The sequence below is a fragment of the Acanthopagrus latus genome, chromosome 1 (assembly GCF_904848185.1).
Source record: "Acanthopagrus latus isolate v.2019 chromosome 1, fAcaLat1.1, whole genome shotgun sequence".
In the NCBI taxonomy this organism is placed as follows: Eukaryota; Metazoa; Chordata; class Actinopteri; order Spariformes; family Sparidae; genus Acanthopagrus; species Acanthopagrus latus.
In genome coordinates, this window is record NC_051039.1 from 24,963,346 (window position 1) to 24,981,968 (window position 18,623).

The 18,623-nt window shown below is 42.4% G+C and overlaps 1 protein-coding gene across 2 annotated transcripts in view; it reads left to right on the forward strand.

Moving 5' to 3' along the window:
* Window positions 1–3,209: 3,209 nt before the first annotated feature.
* grk4 (G protein-coupled receptor kinase 4) overlaps window positions 3,210–18,623 on the forward strand; it is a 44,443-nt gene continuing 29,029 nt past the window's right edge. The window contains exons 1-2 of one of the 2 annotated variants that reach the window (XM_037111891.1): window positions 3,210–3,638; window positions 17,293–17,388. In XM_037111891.1, the coding sequence (XP_036967786.1) occupies window positions 3,587–3,638; window positions 17,293–17,388 (148 nt within the window). In that variant the 5' untranslated portion in view covers window positions 3,210–3,586. The remainder of the gene's footprint in view (window positions 3,639–17,292; window positions 17,389–18,623) is intronic. The other variant, XM_037111824.1, reaches the window with a different exon arrangement.

The window sequence follows — 18,623 nt, forward strand, 5'->3', positions numbered from 1 at the left end:
TCTAATGGTATATATTCTAAAAACGAGTTATAATTACTTAAGTATTATTGTGTAAGCATGTCACTGTTGTAGCTGGTGGCATAACATGAAGCTACTATCTGTATCTATAATGTTTATGTCATAAAAATATCTGTATTTGTATCTGCATTTGGATTTTACTGGAACTAGAGATACTTACTGTATATCTACATTTAGCTGTCAGTAAAATTATATCATATTTTACCAATGGGCCTGGATTAACCTAATGATAAAATAAATGTAAAGTTGATTGTCAAAAAGATTATATGAAACTAAGTCAAAATAACAGCTGTGTAGCGTTTTGTTCATCAGGGATCTGTTGACATCGCTGTAAAGACTGAATTCTGCTGATTGTAACATGGCATGTCTGCATGTTTTGATTTTTGGATTATTCTCTGATTTTTCTTGGTAAAAATTAAAAAAGAACTGTGAGAAATGCCGTCCCAATTACCCCTTGTTTTTTTTTTTTCAAGCATCAGTATAAACTGATCAGAATTATTGAAGATGAAATGGAATCACTGAAATAGTTTTTTAAAGGAAACCGTTATCAAAACAGCTGGTTGAAATTTTTTTTTTTTGTCTGTTGAAGTTAAAGAAAATGTATTATTATTATCATAATTATAATCATTGTTATTATGAAACGCCCACCTCAGTTCTACTTGTTTATACTGGATTTAGAAGTGGCATTAAAAGGACACTCTAAAGTAAGTACAAGCACTCCAAGTTTGTTCTTAAGTACAGTATTCTAGTATTCAAAGGACTTAGTTATATTCCACTTGACCATGTTAAGTGATGGTGACACGTTACAGTTTCATTTACAAAACACGGGATTGACTTGATTTAATGTGAAATCCACCATAGTGAAATAAACATATATCCTTGTTGCTGTATACTTATATGTGAGGATACTTTTGAAAAGATTTTAACATATGGCATTCTGTATGACTGATACGTCACGTTCTTTTGTATTAATGTATTATCACCACTAGGCGGCAGCATTGACTCTACAGTTGTCAAATCATCTATGACAATGTCTACACATGATGCAAAATTGGTTCTTCCTCGTGATGGTCCACACAGAATAGTTACACTCGGCCCAAATTCAGCACTAGAATACAGTCCACAGGTGATCCAGGTCTGGTAGCCAGAACCAGAAGACCAGCTGTCCTTTAGTCGGTCATTCAGTAGGAGGATTGCTGGATGTGTTTGACTGCTGGTTTGGTGACACCTCTACAGATCTGTCCATTTTAAAGTTGATGTATCTGTTCTGTCTTTCTGGTCCAACATATGGCCTGAATGAGACCAACTAGGGTCATACAGTTGGCTGAGACATGGCCATGTCCTAGGCCAAAATGTTGCCTGTGTTCTGGCTACCAGACCTGGACCACCTGTGGACTGTAACTCGCTGCTGTGTTTAGGCCGACTGTAAGTGTCCTGTCACTGGGCCAGACCAATTTGGCAATGTGGGTAGGTTTTGTTTTTGTTGTTCCAGACAAAAAAGCCCACAATGACAATGAAGAAAGCATGTCCTGGTAGACCATAGACAGTGGTGTAATGTTGAAGTGGTGAAACAATTAGAGTCAAGTTGATATATGGTGTCTGTCTCTGTCTTTGGAAATGACCACAGAAGTAATGAGGATGTTATAGCCAGAGTTACAGCACCTGCTTGTCTAAACTGCACATAGAAATGGTGCTTGAATAAAAGTCTTTAAGTATCTGATATTAAATGTTAAGTTAAGTAAATAAAGCAATGAATGGACCCAAGTATCAAAGACAGGGCTAAAAGTAAATTATACATGAATGTATGTAGGTACTTTAGACAGTGGGTCAGGTCACCTAATTACCTGCCTATTATTGGATCTGACATTCAGCATTGTTCTTATTATCAGAATCAATACTGTAGATAATGTAGAGTTATTAATTAATAAACAAAATGCACAATTTGGCTCTGATGCAACATGGAACCTGCAAAGCAACTAGTAAAAAGTACAAAATTTGCCTCAAGGACCTCAAAATTGTATCTAAGCACAATACTCAAGTAGATGTACTTAGTACATTCCATCACTGATGCTGGTTTGAGAAGTGCTGCCAATAATGACTATATATTATTGCTAACTGATAATAATTCCATGGCTGAGGACACACACACAGACACACACACACCTGTTCACAAAGTCATCATCATTTGTCTGATTCGAAATTCATCTTATGCATGTATTGTTTTCATCGATTAACTAACTCTACACCTGTTGTTTTGATAAAATCAGCAGAAAGTTGCCGACCTTTGACCTCAGAGTTCCTCAGCTCCCTGGACACCCTCAGGCCTCGCTCATAATGCATTGACGACCGTCATGACAAAGTGAAAAGAGCAATGCATTTGTTCTCAGTTACTCCATTTACTCCCTGAACCTTTTCTAGAGCAAATTTTACACACAGAGTAACAACAACTGCATCATCTCAGCTGGCACCCAGGCCTCTCCTTGCAGACTGACACACGGCTCTTGTCAAAGCGCTGTGGGCCCGCCTGATCCAAAAGCCAGATTAGAGAGCCTGGAGGGATGCTGGGTCACAGTGTGGCCGGGAAGAGAAGAAAAACCAGTGTGTTATCTCTTTTCTCCAGGCTGTGCGACCTGGCATAATGCAACAACTTGAAACCGCCGCACCATTGTTCACACAATAAGAGCTCTGTCAGGCCTCTGTGGCAAATGGCATTCATGTTTCCCCACAGCACATGAGCCAGCAGCACATGAAACAGCTGAAACGCAGGAAATCATGGAGAGGAAAAGTTTACTTATTAGCACATCCACTCGCGTGTGGATACCGAGCAATTTGAGAACGACTGTTTAAAGGAAACATGCCACTTTCTCTTCTGGATGTTTCCAGTCCGCTTTCTCTCCTGTGGTTCGGGTGAATATCATGCCTGAGGGGGAAACTTGTAGAAAACACACACACACGCACGCACGTTTTTTTTTCTTTCTTTTTCTTTAATCCAACACCGCCACACAATAAATGGCGTAACCGTCCGTAATTTCAGGAAAACCGAGACGAGGAAATTACATGCATGTACGTATGAAAGCGCTTGTGTGTGAATGTGTGTGTGGTTGCGCTGGTTGTAAATTGATCCCTCCTACTCTCGCTGCTCCGTTGTGCAGAGGAGGGGCGAGGAGGAGGAGGCGGAGGAGGAGGAGTAGGGAGCCGAAGCAGGAAGGAAGGCAGGCGGAGAGGGAAGGGAGGCAGGCTGTGAATGCTAACAAGCCCCGTCGTAATCATACAGCTCCGTAGGTAGGGTTTGATACAAGAGAGAGAGAGAGAGAGAGAGAGAGAGAGAGAGGGAGAGGGAGAGAGAGAGAGAGGGAGAGAGAGGAAAGAAAAAAAAAGAAAAAAAAGAAAAGCCCGTCTTGCAATGGAGAGGAACGACGACCACTATTAAACACCTACTATGCGCCAGTGCCGCGTTCGCCCCGTGCGCGTGCAGCAGCCTGACCGTCGTCGGCACGTTTGATCAGAAAAACCGTCTTTTTCCGCTGAGTGAAATGTATCGCGACTGCTCGGGACTCACATTCTGACAATGGAGATTGAAAATATCGTGGCCAACACGGTTCTCCTGAAGGCGAGGGAAGGTAAGCAAAGCGGAATGTTTTTTTTTTTTTTTCTTCCTTCGTCTTTCAATGAGAAGGAATTAAAATGTATTTTTTTCCTCTCTCTCTCTCCCACCTCAACGACACGGTCATGGACGAGCCCGAGCTCTCGGCCGGCTGTCCTCCTTGGGATTTTTCTGCCCTCTCTTGTCTCCCATCCCCTGCGCAGCGCTTTGTCTCCGGGCAAATGCAGAACATATTCCGTTGAAATCAGCTGATTGTACACTAAACAACACATACATTCGCCGGGCAGGTTAACATAAGGCCCGAGCAGCGGGCTCCAGATGAACAACGCAGGGAGTGTTTGCAGCATCGCGGCTTTCACACGGCAGCGTTGCATTAAGAGGCTGTCGGGCAAATGTTTTCACACACCGAGCGCCAGTGGTTTAGTGGATAATTACAATTTACGGTGACATAACGCATATGGTGTTCACGTTACACGGTGTTGAGTGTGGACCAAAATATAGCTGCGCAGTGGGGCTCCGGGGCTCAGCACAGCCTCGTCTTACCTGTCATTGTAGGTTTCGGTGTGTTTTAAAAGCCAATTAGGAATGTAAAGCGAGCGTGTGGTATTATTTGACGCAGATACGTGTCACTGCATTGCCGTCTGACTGTTTATTAGGAGCTACTCGGAGGGAGGAATAATATTGCAGTGAAGCTGTTTAGATGCAGTGGGAGGCTGGAAGAAGGCCCAGCATGTACCCCGGCGGCCCAAGCGCTGTAGCCCCGGGTGTGCACGCTGCTCTGTGGGCTGGTGATCCCGCAGCAGCTCACCTGGAGGTGGCAAAGAGGCGAGTATCCATCTGTTTTCCAGGAGATGGCAGAGCAGAGAGGCTACTTTGTAGCCAGTGTGTGGGCGCAGGGTGGGTGTACAACACTGTATCAGCTGCCAGAGGAGGGTAGAAAGGTGTTATTACTGCTCAACCATTTCCACTTGTGTGTGTTTTCTCTCTCTCTCGTCCAATCGGATTGGACACCAGCAGAAAGGGCCTGTGGCCTCGGAGGTTGTTGTGCAAGTTGATCCATTTTATTCGACAGCGAAGTCGCTCTCAGTGCGTATGGATGGCTCGGGGGGGTCGCGGTTCGGTGTGCGTATGCAGTGGCCTTCCCTAGCTACTGATGGTTTGCATTATATTCGGACTGCGTTTCAGTTCAAGACTAAACGCCAACACTGCTGTGAAATGGATTATTCACAGCAGCGGTGAATCCATTTCGTAGCAGCAGTTGCTCCTGACGAGGCATCTGGCTTTCCTTTACCTGCCGTTAAATGGTGCTTGGCTTCGCCGTGAGTGTTGCCCCGTGAGGTTATTGTACACTGATCGGATCTACAGGCTCGGTACCTGCAAGTGTTTCATCCATAGGAGCCTGGCGTGTTGTCCATGATATAGGCTACTGGTGGCGCCTCTGTTGATTTGCCAGGGGGTCATTTGACAGAAAACTAATTGATCAATCTGTATTGATTTGTAGTTGTTCATCAAGTGAAAAAAATAAAACAACCAGATCTTTGGTGTCATAATTTGTGAGAGCAAATGGGTCTTATGCAATTAATTGCATCTTATTGGAAGATGTTTTTATTGCAGTCCTCATTAAGGATTGTTGACATGATATGGACACCCCTTCACCTCTTCAAACATGTTGAGTGTACAGACAGTTTTTTTTTTTTTTGTTTTGTTTTGTTGTGTTTCTCCCTGCCATACCATTCAAGGTGTTAATTAGCACCCAATTAACACAGATTAAAACAGCTAATGGCTCCCAGTTTATCCCTTTAAGGTGCAGGGGAGACTAATTTGATTTCAATTAGCCTTTCCAGGGGTGGGTGTCTGCAGCTGTCAAAAGTGTTTCAATATGCCACAACACTGGCATTGTCACAGGCTGTTAAGCAAACCCCACCTTTTTAAACACAGTGGATCAGAGGTCAGTGGCCTTTTTATTCTGGAGCCCCCCCCGATCACCTTCGTGCTGCATGGCATCAAAGCTTATGCACACAGCAGACAGGGTGCAGGGAGGCAGTCCACCAGCCGCATGAGCTGCAGCCGCTGAGTCAGCAAGAGTTTGCCCTGCTGATGTGTCCTTGAGCAAGACATTAAATCAGTTGCCATGTAACTCTCTGACCCAGCTGTTGAGGAATTGACAAGCAGATTCTGAGCATGACGCATAAACAAATGTGGGTTTAATTTAATAGTATGGAGCTTTCTTCATCCCAGGATCGACTCTTTAAAACAATAAGATCTGACACTTGTATGTTTGAATTTAGTCACAAGATGCTCGGTACGTTTGGCATTTTAGTCAGCTTTCACACACCTGTTGATGTGAAACTGGGTGGCCAGAGCGAGAAGTGTTATGGCTGGGTGTGTCCAGTCTGCCACAGTTGAAATGACACGTCAAGGGAAGTGGTTTGGTGTTGTAGAGATGACACTGCTCCCGCCTCAGCCTCTGTAAAAATGTATATATACATTCGGCACAAATGTGTTGAAAGGAAATCCATGCATTTATAGAATTTAGATGTTAGCCTTTTACTTTGGGGCCGCCCTGACTATGAGAGGTGACAGTTTCATGTGGTGAACGCCTTCTGCTTTCGGAGGAAGTCATTGCTACATCTCCCACGAGAATATTTTAGAGGGTTTTGGAAATAGTGAAGATGCAACAGTTCATGTGGGGAGAGTTATTTACAACACATGGTCTTGTACAGTATAATATCAGGAGTATCTCATCAGTAATTTTCTTTACAGTCTAAACTCTTTTCACATGAATGGTAACCCATATTTAGTATTTAACTACAAGTGTTTTACAATCTGATGTATTGGAAGGCCTTCGTTGTCAGCTAGTGCAGTATTTATCACTGAATATATTGATGCATACATTAGCTGATAGTCACAGAGAACTTGTCGCACATAATGCAGTTAAAAGCACTTGAGATAATTTAGAAACACTGTTATCGTAGTTTGTCCCGCAGTCTGCACTGTTTACAATACTGTGCAGCACCTGAGTTGGCAGAGCACCCTATCATAGCGGAGCAGATGGCGGTGTGAAGTCTGTGGAGAAAAATAATGTTTACTCTTCGGCTGTAACATTACATGTGTGTGTCAGAGCTTTTTAATAACCAAATTGAAGAGTCCTTTTGATCAGTTTCACATAAAATGATGGTTTGTATACAACGGGAAGGAATAGTTGGCACAAACCGATATGTCTGTTGTAGTTGAATATACACATGTATCTCACTTAGGTAATAAGCTGTGCTGAATAGCTCCTGGACACTCAATATGTGATATCTCTTCTTCTATCAGACCTGAAAAGTCAACAGATGCAGAGCCTAATCTCAACCATCACACCGTAAACAACTGCTGAAGTTGTAGTTTTTTCTTCAAGAAAAATCCACCCCTGTATTCTCGGACATCGTTAGATATCAGAAGTCAGCATATAACAGGAATTATTTTTGTGAAACTGTTGCAAGTTATCTTTCTGATCAGGCTTGACAGATAACCAATATGTTGTGTTTTCTTTAACTGAAATTATCAAAGCATTAGCGCTCACACTGCTTTGTTTTGAGTAAAAATGTACCACGTAGTCAAGAGGACAAATTGGGTCTACTACCATAGAGCACTGTGGCAATTCTTAAATTGGACAAACCAGTGAAATCAGGTCAGTTGGTTACACCGATTAATGAACTATGATATCTGAGGTTGACTACATTTCCCAGAATGCCCTCTGACAGCCAGTGTTTACTTGTTGCATTCAGCTGTGAGTTATAAATATAGTGGTTGCAGAGAGCAGTGGTGGGTGCATGCATGGTCAGAGCACGACAGAAAGCGCTTCTGCAGTTGAGGAGAGTTGGTGTACCCCGCATGAACTGATATCGCCGTATCGGTGTTGTTCCTACACCTAACATCAAAATTAATGTTGCTCCAGGTCCATCACTGCAACTGAACAATCACATTTCTTTGGTGTCATAGAAAGATAAGCAAATGGAAGAAGTTATCCTTCCTAACACAGTGTGAAAGGTTTTATTTTAAATAATACAGGATATTTTCCAAAACCTAATTAAGGTTTTTACCTAGTTTAGTTGTTTAAACTGAATCACACCGCAACAGAAAACTTAAAATCGACAAAACAAAACTGAAAATAGTAAGTCAACAATATAAAAGTCAGTTCCTCCCAGGACACTAACCCTGCACCCGTGGTTGAAAGCCCCGTGCTTAACCCTCATCCGTCACAACCTACTCCTAATATGGACTTTGTCGCTCTTTGGTAAGTTGCAATGATGGTCCTGGAGCAACATTAAGATGATGATGGTTCCAGGAACAACACCAACATTACAATATTGGATGATTCTTGCACCCTTATTTAAAATGAGGGTTTCAGTGGTGAACAGATTTTATGGCACACTGTTCTATTCAAACTAGCCAATATTTTTCAAATTTATATCAATGATCATGTCTGTCAGGACAGAATATTTGATCAAATTCTATTAAATCATTTTTTTCAACCAAAATACCCTTCTGCTTTCATTCCTTTAAAGGTTACTGGAACTGATAACAGCCAAAATAATGTTAAACCGTGATACCATTAAACCATGATACTTTATGAAATGGAAAAACTCATAATGTTGCAATCCTTGTTAAAAATGCAACATGTTGGATGTCTACAATTCATTCTCCGCTATTGTGGTTTACTATCATTGAAGAACCTGGCCTCTACTCAAGGTTAATACAAGGGGGAACTCGTGATGACTGTGCACGCTTCCTTAGTTTAGACAGTTAAGCTTTATTGTATCTGTACTAGTCAAGTATTGATATTACTTTAAGTTTTCTACATTTGTGAATAAAAAACATGCGCTATACAAAAGTTCACCATTGCAACAAAAGTGTTGTTAGATGAAATCAAAATGTTTCAAATTTAAGAATGTTTTACTATTTAACAAAATAAGCTGGTGTTCCGTTGTTTTACAGCCATCACTGCCAGATACCAGTTTTGTTTAAAAAAATAGTATGTCTTTGCTAAGATGCAATGGAGATATCCACAAGTTGTGCAGCTGAGTGTGTCTTTAAGGCCAACTTTTATGCAGCAGGAACAAGAACCTACAACATGTTCATCCCATATTTCATTTCAACCCATATTTTCATATTCAAATGTACAGAGTGGCTGTACATGGGGAGCGTTTTGCCTCTTCCCTCTTGTGTCTCTTCCTGGAATCAGATTTCTCCAGATCTGTGTCTGCTGTGATTCTTTCATCATTCCTCCTGTCTTCATAAAAAGGAAGGAATGTGGACAGTCCAGTGCTCACTGAAGAGACTTTAATCCTGTTTATGTAACTCATTTCCACCTTACAAGCAAGAAGCTTTGATAGTTTTTCATGCTAGAACATTACAGATGTAACTGGATATATACTTCTGCTGTTGGTGTCACTAACCTCTCTCTCTGCCCCCTCTCCACCACCCTTCAGACTGTAGGCCTGCAGCAGGTCCTCTCAGACAACTTGTGAGGGTTTTCCTGTGACGTTAGCCAGTGTAGCTTTATTAGTTTTGTGGTCATAGCTGGGCTAACACTTGTTGTCATCACTCTAGGGTGTTTCCTCCAGCTGAGCCTCATAAAACACATTGCTTTGTGACTGTCCCTTGATGTGGGACCCATTTTACAGTTATTACACCCACAAATGGGTTGTGCGGAGAACGAGACGCAGTGTGTTGCGTACGCAGGCACTAGTAGTGACACTTAGCTGGGTGGCTACTGGGATGTTCATTAGCACAGTTTCTTGGCAAGCTGACTATGCATGAAGAGGCAGTTTTCAGGTACTTTGTGAACATCATAGGGACGTTGTTCCAGCTGCCTTTATAAAATGTTAAACTGGTGTCGAGATCCCAGCTGTCAGTCTGAGCTTAACAATGTGTACGGGTGTATTTACAAGTTCTTATGGTTCAAATAAAGATTTTGTTTTCTAAATAAGGGATTTTAGAGGTCTGGCAAAGTCTTGGAGCAAGTTTATTAAATGTCAGAGGTTCTTCACACTTTATCAGTTTGTCTTTTTAAAACAGTGTTGGTGTCTGCCCTTGATTACATTTTATATCATTCCTGCCTTCAAATATACCTTGAAGGTGTTGTCCTATCAGAGATAATCTTCAAGGAGTAACATGTGTTCCACACCCAAGGGCTCAGAGGCTGTTTTTTGTGTGTTCCTGTTCTTTCAGCGCGGCCGTGAAATAAGTCAGTGGGCCCTTCATCTGAAAGACAGCTGGAGATAACATATATGATGATTTGACCTTTCAGTTTGTCCTCTTGCGCACTCGAACTCTGCGCGTCTGTCTCAAGTTTAGTCTCACCATGTTCCTGCACTGTCCTTCCCTCCCTCCCTGCCCTCCTCTCCCCCAAGACGCTGTGAAAACAAGGGTCAGTTTTCAAGCACGTCTCGGCTCGATTTAATGGAATATCTTGAATGCAGAGAGATGGGAAGGAGGAAGGAAAGGTCTTGCAAAACACCACAGCGTGCTGCTGGAATGAGAGAAATCGCATGTGCAGCGCGTGCATGTGCGTGTCTCCACTCTCCTGTCTGCTCATGTGAATAATGGCATGTCCTACCTCGTGTAACCCCCCCCCCCCTTTTTTTTTCTTTTGCTGCTTTGCTCATTTGTTGTCATGTCCTGGAATTCACTCTGATGCTGTAATGTTGTTCAGACTTTTACACGTGACCCAGGCCTTCTCTCAGGCCCATGTGGAGGGGGAGAGGAAGGCCTGGCCATAAAGAATTAACGAAGGCATAACGAGAAAAAAACTGTTTATATGCGGGAGGGGAGGAAGAGGCTGGAGTCAGAGGAAAAAGGGATGGGGGCATGTGATAGAGGTGAGTGCTGCCTGATGTTCACATGTTTCTCTTTTTTTCCTCCCTCTCTCAGCTGATGTGTGTCTTTCAGTGCGAGTATACAGACGGATTACCTTATGCAAACACTGGGCCTTTGCTTTGAATAGGCAACACAGATACTCGCAGCTAATGTTTTCCTTATCAGGGGCTACTCCAGCCAATCGCACACTGTACTGGAAAGTGACTGGGAAAGCAACAGGCCATTCATTTATCGTGACCAAGCCTCCATTGTGCCCATGTGCATGCTCTAGTTACAATGGGCCTAAACTGAACGTGACCCTCTCTCGTTTCCTACATTCGAGTCATGCTTTTTGGAAAGGCACTGCTGGCTGTCCGATCCAAACCTCCACCTTCGCGACTTCGACAGGGTGGGGGTCATATTTGACGAGGTGTGAGCTGGTACCAAATATTTAGGGTATGATTTCTGTGGCCAAAAATATCTTGGTAAACGGTGTTATCAGTGTTTTGAAAGGTAGGAAAAAATCTTTCGGTGCCAAAATGTAGTGGAGTTACTTCACAGCATGTTTGGATGTTGACATTTTCTTCCCCGTTTTTCTTTAACTTTTCTCTTCATTTTAAGCCCAGAGGATTTTTTGAAGTGCAACCTGACCCTGATCTTTGACCCGCATGCTGCATTTTTTATGTCCGTTCAATGAGTTAAACCTTCATGCACTGATTATAGGGCCCTAACCAAACTGCGAGAGACACATCGTGTGAAGATGTAAATACTGGCTGCTTACTGCCGCCGTCGGTCTGTCACTGTCGCAGATGAGCTGGGTTTTCTGGCCTTGTGGCTGTTATCCTGAGTGTCAGCACGTGACATGTGTTCATCAGATGGGCGAGTGGCTTCTCCCATATGGCGATGCAAAATAAAGACGGGTTGTGAAGACAGCAGCGCCACACGGATCTTCGTTTCACAGTAACATCTGAAAAAGCTGGGAATCACAGCAGAGAAAGTTGCCAGTGATGCTGTTTCCCTCCTCCAAGTTTTTCTTTATCTTCTCACCAGTTCTCTCATTTTTTCGACTGTATTCATTGATTGAGGGAGCAGATAATATTATGTGTGTTGTATATGTGCCCCACATAACACTGTGTTTTCTCATTTAAAACAGAGTAGATTTGAATGTCTCATTTTGAAGGTAGCTTCATAGTAATTTAGGGTTATAACTGATGATCCTTCTCTCTATTAATTCGTTAATCATCAATCATGATCATAATCATGAGGGCTTTTTAAATGTTTTGTATTTTTTGACCATCACTCCAAATGTCATTCCGTTTTATTATCATCATGCAGAAGTGTGAGAACAAGAAAATGTTCACACACAGTGCGTTTACATGACACTCAAGAAAACCGAATTACTGGGTTAGTCCGACTATGATCGGTTGTGAAGCCGAGTTAGAAAATATCTCATCAACTTTAATTTTAAGTCACTTTTCAAGTGTAAGAAATTGTCGCAGAGGTGAACTGAATGTCCTAACAAGACTTTAAGATGTCATCTCTGGTTTTAGGAAAATGTGTTTGTGGGAAATTGTGACTTTTTCCAACACTTTTGATTTCAATTTTTCAAACCAAGACAGACTGATCGACTCAATTGTACTTTTATCTTTTAAGGGATTTTATTTACAACTGAAATTGTCCTTCTTGTTTTTTTTGTGTTTGACATGGGGCTGGGATCTACCCTACCACTAGGTCCACGCAGTTTGGTGTTATACTAACCACATTAGCTGCAAATCGGGCTACTGTCAACCTCAACAGGCCAACCTGCAAAGTAAACAGTAAAGAAACATAAAAAATGGCCAAACTCACAGGTTCCAAGTTGGGAGTCGTTGGGAAAGCAATCCAAAATAAAATGATTTATGTGCAAACATGAAACATTTTTCCAGTTGTTGTGGGGATATTTTCATAAAAATAAAGATGATCCACTATGTCTTCACTTCCTTGGATGGTGGGAGGAGTTGAAGACATTTGTGTTGGTTCTTTCAGAGCAGACAGCAGAGAAATGGGGTGCTTTGTTTTTATCTTCTTATTTTTGCTACCAACACCAGCATTAACAGGGAAAACGGTAGATACTGGGTGTTACTACGGTACTATAAAAGCACGGTTAGCCCTCTAGCTGTATGATATCATACCCACAGAAAAGCACATGATTTTTAATATGCTTAAACATTTAGTACTGTAAAATCCATGTCATAGCGGAACATGTCACCGTCACATAACTGCATAATGTATGCATTTTTTATAAGGCATTATTTTTATAGTCGTTGCCATGTATGTGTAAAAGATTTTACAGTTAGCAGTTGGCTTCTCAAGCTATGTAAACTGTAATGTAATTACCTCAAACATACAGTTCATTTGATGTTTCTGTGCTGCTTATTCTTGTGACTTGTTTGCCGGTATTTCTTTAATGAGCCAATATTGATAGCTTTCACATCAGTTTGGATTGATCAGTTCTCCATATACATTCATCAGATAGAAATCTTTTAAATTGTTTTTTATGCAAATTTACAATTGAGTCACTAATCCATTGGTGAAACAGAAGTGTCCTCTGTCAGTTCTATCGGTATGTCAGTTTTAATTTTGGATGCAAAGTAGGTTGTGAACTCTAGCTGACTTCTTAAAAAAATAACAGCTTTAAATTTAGGAAATCTGCAGGAACTCTGAAATGGTGAGGCAGGGATATCATCTCGAACTGAGATGACACTTCCAGAGTCTACTGTGTTACCTCCAGTCTGACTCCTTCGTGAGATGAGAGAGGAACGGGAGGACATGGAGAGGAGCCTATTTGGGATCGTGTTGGACAGTATTTGGCCTTCACGCTCATTAAGAGCATGTGGAATCTGCAACCGATCACAGAGGAGGAAAGGGGGACAGTAGAGTGTGTACATCCATTAAGGCACGGACAGACAGAGACAAGTGTTTCGTGAAAACAGTTTACTCCCTCTCTTTCTCTTAATTCCTCATACTCCCCCTTGATGTGTTGAACCGGTCAGACTTGAAAATGAAAGAAAACATACCAACATTCACGTCAGACACAAAGTATATGACATTGCTGCTGCTGTAACGATCCCAACTCTAAAACGTGCAACAATTAAGATAAAAGTGATGGATGGTGATCACCAGGGGGCTTTTCGCTGTGTTGTAGTAAGACAGAAATGCTCCATCAGATGTGTTTCAGTGATGCCACTTGGCATTCCTGAAAGAAATAACAGACTATTAGATTTTAACAATGAGGAAGACAGCAACTTTAGTTAGCTTCAGCTGTTTTAAAGGGGCCGAGTGTGGTGGTGGGTCATCCATTAATTTGTGACCAGAGCTGTCTGCCGGTTTCTCTCATGGCTAATAGTTTTTTGTGGCATTTTGCTTTTGTTAGTTCACTGCAGAGAGCGACAGGAAGTATGTGGAGATAGATAAATGGGGATGTGAGGTTAGTTACTTGGCCAGTCGCTGGTGCACGTTTTGGACTGCTGTGTGACCAGGATGACCCCACTGTCTTCAGATCTTTTAAGGAAAAGGAATGTGCGTCCTTGTAGTCGAGCACACACGTCTCGAGATTCAAGTCTTTCTCAACATGTTCCTGCTTTTGAATCTCGTCACAGTGGCACATGCGCAGGCCTGTGTCGAGATCCTGCGCGATGACCTCAGCGCTGGCCGCAGCTCGAGCTATGAATGAGCGAAACTGCTCTGAAGTCGGTGTTTATGGAGGGCCCCGTTCTCTCGGAGGGGAGAACCAAAGTTAAATAAATACTTGCTCCATCCTGTCTGCATTAAGGGCCTGCACACATGGCTTTGACGTCAGAGTGACATTAAACAGGGTGGGGTGGCCCAGCCAGCTCTGACAGGCACGTGCATACGTGCACGCTCTTCCGTAGCTTGCTATTAAAATCCCTGTCTTTCTTTTCATGTCACATTCTTTGTCATTTTCCCTCTTTTCTTAAGATTAGGTGACATTTCTCACCCTTGTGTCCTTTGAACAGTATACAAGCATTGTCATTTTGATTTTTTTTATTGGGGCTTCATGTCTGGACACTTAACATTTCCCTCCAACAATATCAGCGTCTTACAGGGATAAAGTAAATCTCTGACAATTTGTTACTTTTCGTAGAGCTGCTTTGACTGTGTTCATCAATCATTCTGTGTTTTTGGCTCGAGCGTGTGCAAGGATTTCTCCTGCAATATAACCAGCCAGGTGCAACTGGTTCTCATCAGACAGTGTGTATGATAGCCTATCCAACTTTTAACTCCGACATTAGTCTTTCCTGCTCTTCCTTTTATTTTTATTTTTTCCTTTCCCTGTAACAGGGAGCGCACATTTTTGTGCATGGGCTTGTGCGTCCATATCTATGTGTGTGCCCTGCAGGTCTACAACAGGTCTGTCAACATGCCTGTCAACATCTACAACCTGAGAGCTGTGGGATCTTCTTAGCTTGGTAAACATCAACGTGTAACTCTCCTTTCAAGCCACGTGACAAAGTAATGAGATGTGTCCCCGTCATGAGTGTGTGTGTGTGTGTGTGTGTGTGTGTGTGTGTGTGTGTGTTATTAGTTCTTGTTCAAATAAATGATGAGAACTTGTAGTGCTGTTATCTGGCTTGTAAGTGTGTTTTTGGTTGTTATTGTTTACGGGACAAGACTACAAAGTATGATTGTGTAACGAAAGTGACGTGTTGCAGACAAAGAGGAATGGGGATGTTTTTGCAGAGGTGAGAGCATACAAACTGTACGGTACAGACAGTGTGTTTGTGTGCATTGGTGTTTTGCAGGTGTTTGAGCATAGTGACCTAATGTATGCGTTAATGTTGCAGCTGTCACATGTCACTGTTGGACCAGCCGGTGTCTCGTGAACTTGGGAGCGGAGGATTTCCCTCTCTGTCATCCTCAAGCTATCACAGTCTAACTGGGTCACTTGAGTTTATTTACTCAGTGATATAAAACATGGACTTGAAGTGATGGGATGAAGGATGAGGGTTTAAATCTACTGATTCCAGATGCCTGTCTGCAGCAACAGCTTTCTGTTCTTAACCCGAGTCCCTCATTCATTTTTCTCCAAACAAATTAAAATTTATGAATATTGAAGAGGTCTGTTTTTTTGTTTTCTTCTTAAAGTAGCAATGTGTAAGTCTGTATTTCAAAATTGAACAGTGAAGAAACGAACAGCGTTGCTGTAGTCACTTGGCAAGTTGGCATGCTAACAGCTAGCCCCAGCCAAATCCAGTAGAGTTGGGTTCTGTTGCTTGTGGTGACTCCCTAAGTAGCTAGAGGTAGCTCGCTACAGGGCAGCTAGCAAAAAGCGGTTGGCAACAGGCTTCCACCAGTGTTTTTGGAGCTATCTTCAAAATCTTGTCTGTATTGTAATATACCTTTTTAAATGGACTCCTTTTTTTTCTTTTTAATTTACAGTTTATACCTTTTTGTAATGATAAAAACCCAGGAAGAATAGATGCCTTGTGTTATTTTTTGAAGTGAAGTATGTTGCACTGACATTGTAGAAAATATTTTCAGATTTCTCATAGAATGGTCTTGAAATAGTCACTGTAAACAGTGCAGCAAATCAGATTAAAAGCAATGGAAAGGGATTGTATGGTAAAATTACATTTAGCACTTTATGCCAAATGGCATCAATAAGTTAAAAAAAAAGTAAAACAGTCAAATTATAGATAGCGACTAAATGTTTAAGTTCAATGTTAATATCTTTTTAATTAAGTATTTAGTCAAAAGTGATTCAGTGATTATAAAACCAAAAGAACCTAATGCTGAAAAAGAGTAAAACCCCCTCAAAGAAATTAAAGTTACTTTACAGTGAGTTTTTAGGAATTACTGTATGAAATCTAAATTAATTTACCCTTTTCGACAGAGGACTGTTTTGGATCCTCGTTGTTTTTCCGAGCACTCTTTTTCTTTCAGATACCAGAAAAATGAAAGATTGAGTTTTGATCATGGATGCATCAACTCAAATGCACATTGACACTAGTTTATGTTTTCCTCTTGTGTCTTTAAAAATAACTACGTGTGTGTGTGTGTGTGTGTGTGTAAAGCTCCTATTTAGCAAATCAAAGCAGCATCTCATCAGAACACTCCACCGACTTCTCAATGTTCAGTAACCTTGTCTGTCCACAAGGAGTACAGTACCTCAGTTCGCCCCTGTTGCCATACACACATCAAATCACACACACACACACACATACACATACACACACACACACCCCTGCTGGTGTTGGGATGAGCATTTCAGTAACTATATTGAGTGATCCCAGTCCTCTGAAAGCACAGTTGTGCCTAGAGGTTGTTCACCCCTCACATCAGGCTCATTTGATGTGTCCAGAACCTGTGTGTGTGTGTGTGTGTGTGTGTGTGTGTGTGTGTGTGTGTGTGTGTGTGTGTGTGTGTGTGTGTGTGTGTGTGTGTGTGTGTGTGTGTGACATAACTGATAAAATGTTAAAACTATGTTTGGTTAATGTTTGACAGTGCTTCAGGGAAAGAGCCAACGTTGTTTGTTTGTGTGTGTGAGTGTGTGATTTGATGTGTGTATGGCCCATGATCTTTGAGGCTGTCAACATTCCTCACCACATGCTCTGTCATGATGCATAGAGGCGACTGGTGAGATGAACCAGCTGTCCCTGCCTCTGGTCACTGCAAGGTCAACCCACTTGCGCGCGCACCCACTCTGCTGGATGTCTTCCTCCTCATGTGCTGAAAATGCCAACTGTTGGATGCGGTTTAGCCACTCCAAGTGCCAAAACAATGACTTGATTGATGGGCTGATATGAATCTCTCTCTCTGTGTCCCAGGTGGAGGAGGGAAGAGGAACGGTCGCAGTAAGAAATGGAAAGAGATGCTAAAACTCCCCCACATCAGCCAGTGCGAGGAGCTACGCCGTGCTATCGGTAAGAAACTGGGAGTGTGCCTGTGTGTGTGAGTGAGGCAGAAAGATAACATGCCATGCTGTGTCGTTGGGGTGGGTCTAACTGAGGGAGGAAGTTCAGATTGGACTTCCTTCCTGTTTCTACCCGTCTCCACCCGCAGTTACAGGCAGGGGACAGGAAACAGGGTGTTTATAAGTGTGTGTGTGTGTGTCTGACTCAGGGAGTCCATTTGCACAGCCATTTCTTAATCTCAAAGTCTCTCTTAACATCACGTGTGTATCACAGATCTGTCGCTCATACACCAAATCAAAACATCTTGACTCTTGCTTCCTTCTTGTTCTCCACATCCAGGTTTGACTTGAAACAGGGGCAGGGTTCTCTGTTTGTGACCCAGACAAGTACACTACTACTAGGCTACACTATTCCCCCCACCGACCTGGTCCCTGGTCCTCTGAATGCCACAGCAGTGTGTGTGTGTGTGTGTGTGTGTGTGTGTGTGTGTGTGTGTGTGTGTGTGTGTGTGAGAGAGAGTGCGTCACAGCTAAGTGCTACCCTCCCCCACATACTCTCCCTCCCTCTATTCTGTCTCCATGCCTCCCCTTCCCACTATCTGTATCTCTCTCCCTCCCTCTTTCCACCACTTAGGAGCAACATAAGAGTGGCAGAACAGCAGAGTTATGGTGAGAGCAAGTGAAAAACAGAGAAAGAGAGAGGCTTTTATAATGGGAGGACAGGAGAGAGTAAGAGAAAAGTCAGGAGTGAAATGCATGTAGATGCACGGCATTCCCTGAGGTGAAACCTCTTACTCAGCATCGGTTTTGTGCCTTGTCATTTTGTCTTCATACAAGAAATCCTTGCTTACAGTTGTAATTATCATGAACTTGAATGTGTCTGTTGTCAGCAGTGACAGCACCTGCATAAAACAACGCATCGACGCCACCATAAGTGTGAAAAAGCAGTGCATTCATCATGTCTTGCATATTTATTGTCATTTGAGTTATAACTTTGCAGAGGATTCTGAAAATCTGCTACAGCAAATGTGCCTACGTGTGTGTGTGTGTATGTGCGCACACATACATTCAGCAACTGCTGAGGAGTAGATACGTCACTATTACATACGCGCTATTACATTGCGTAATTACCCTATCACAGAGCAGTGGATTAAAATAATCCCCTTTTGCCTACTTAAACACACAGACGTGTAGGCATGTCCATGTACGCGTGCGCACACACACGGACACGCACGCACGCACACA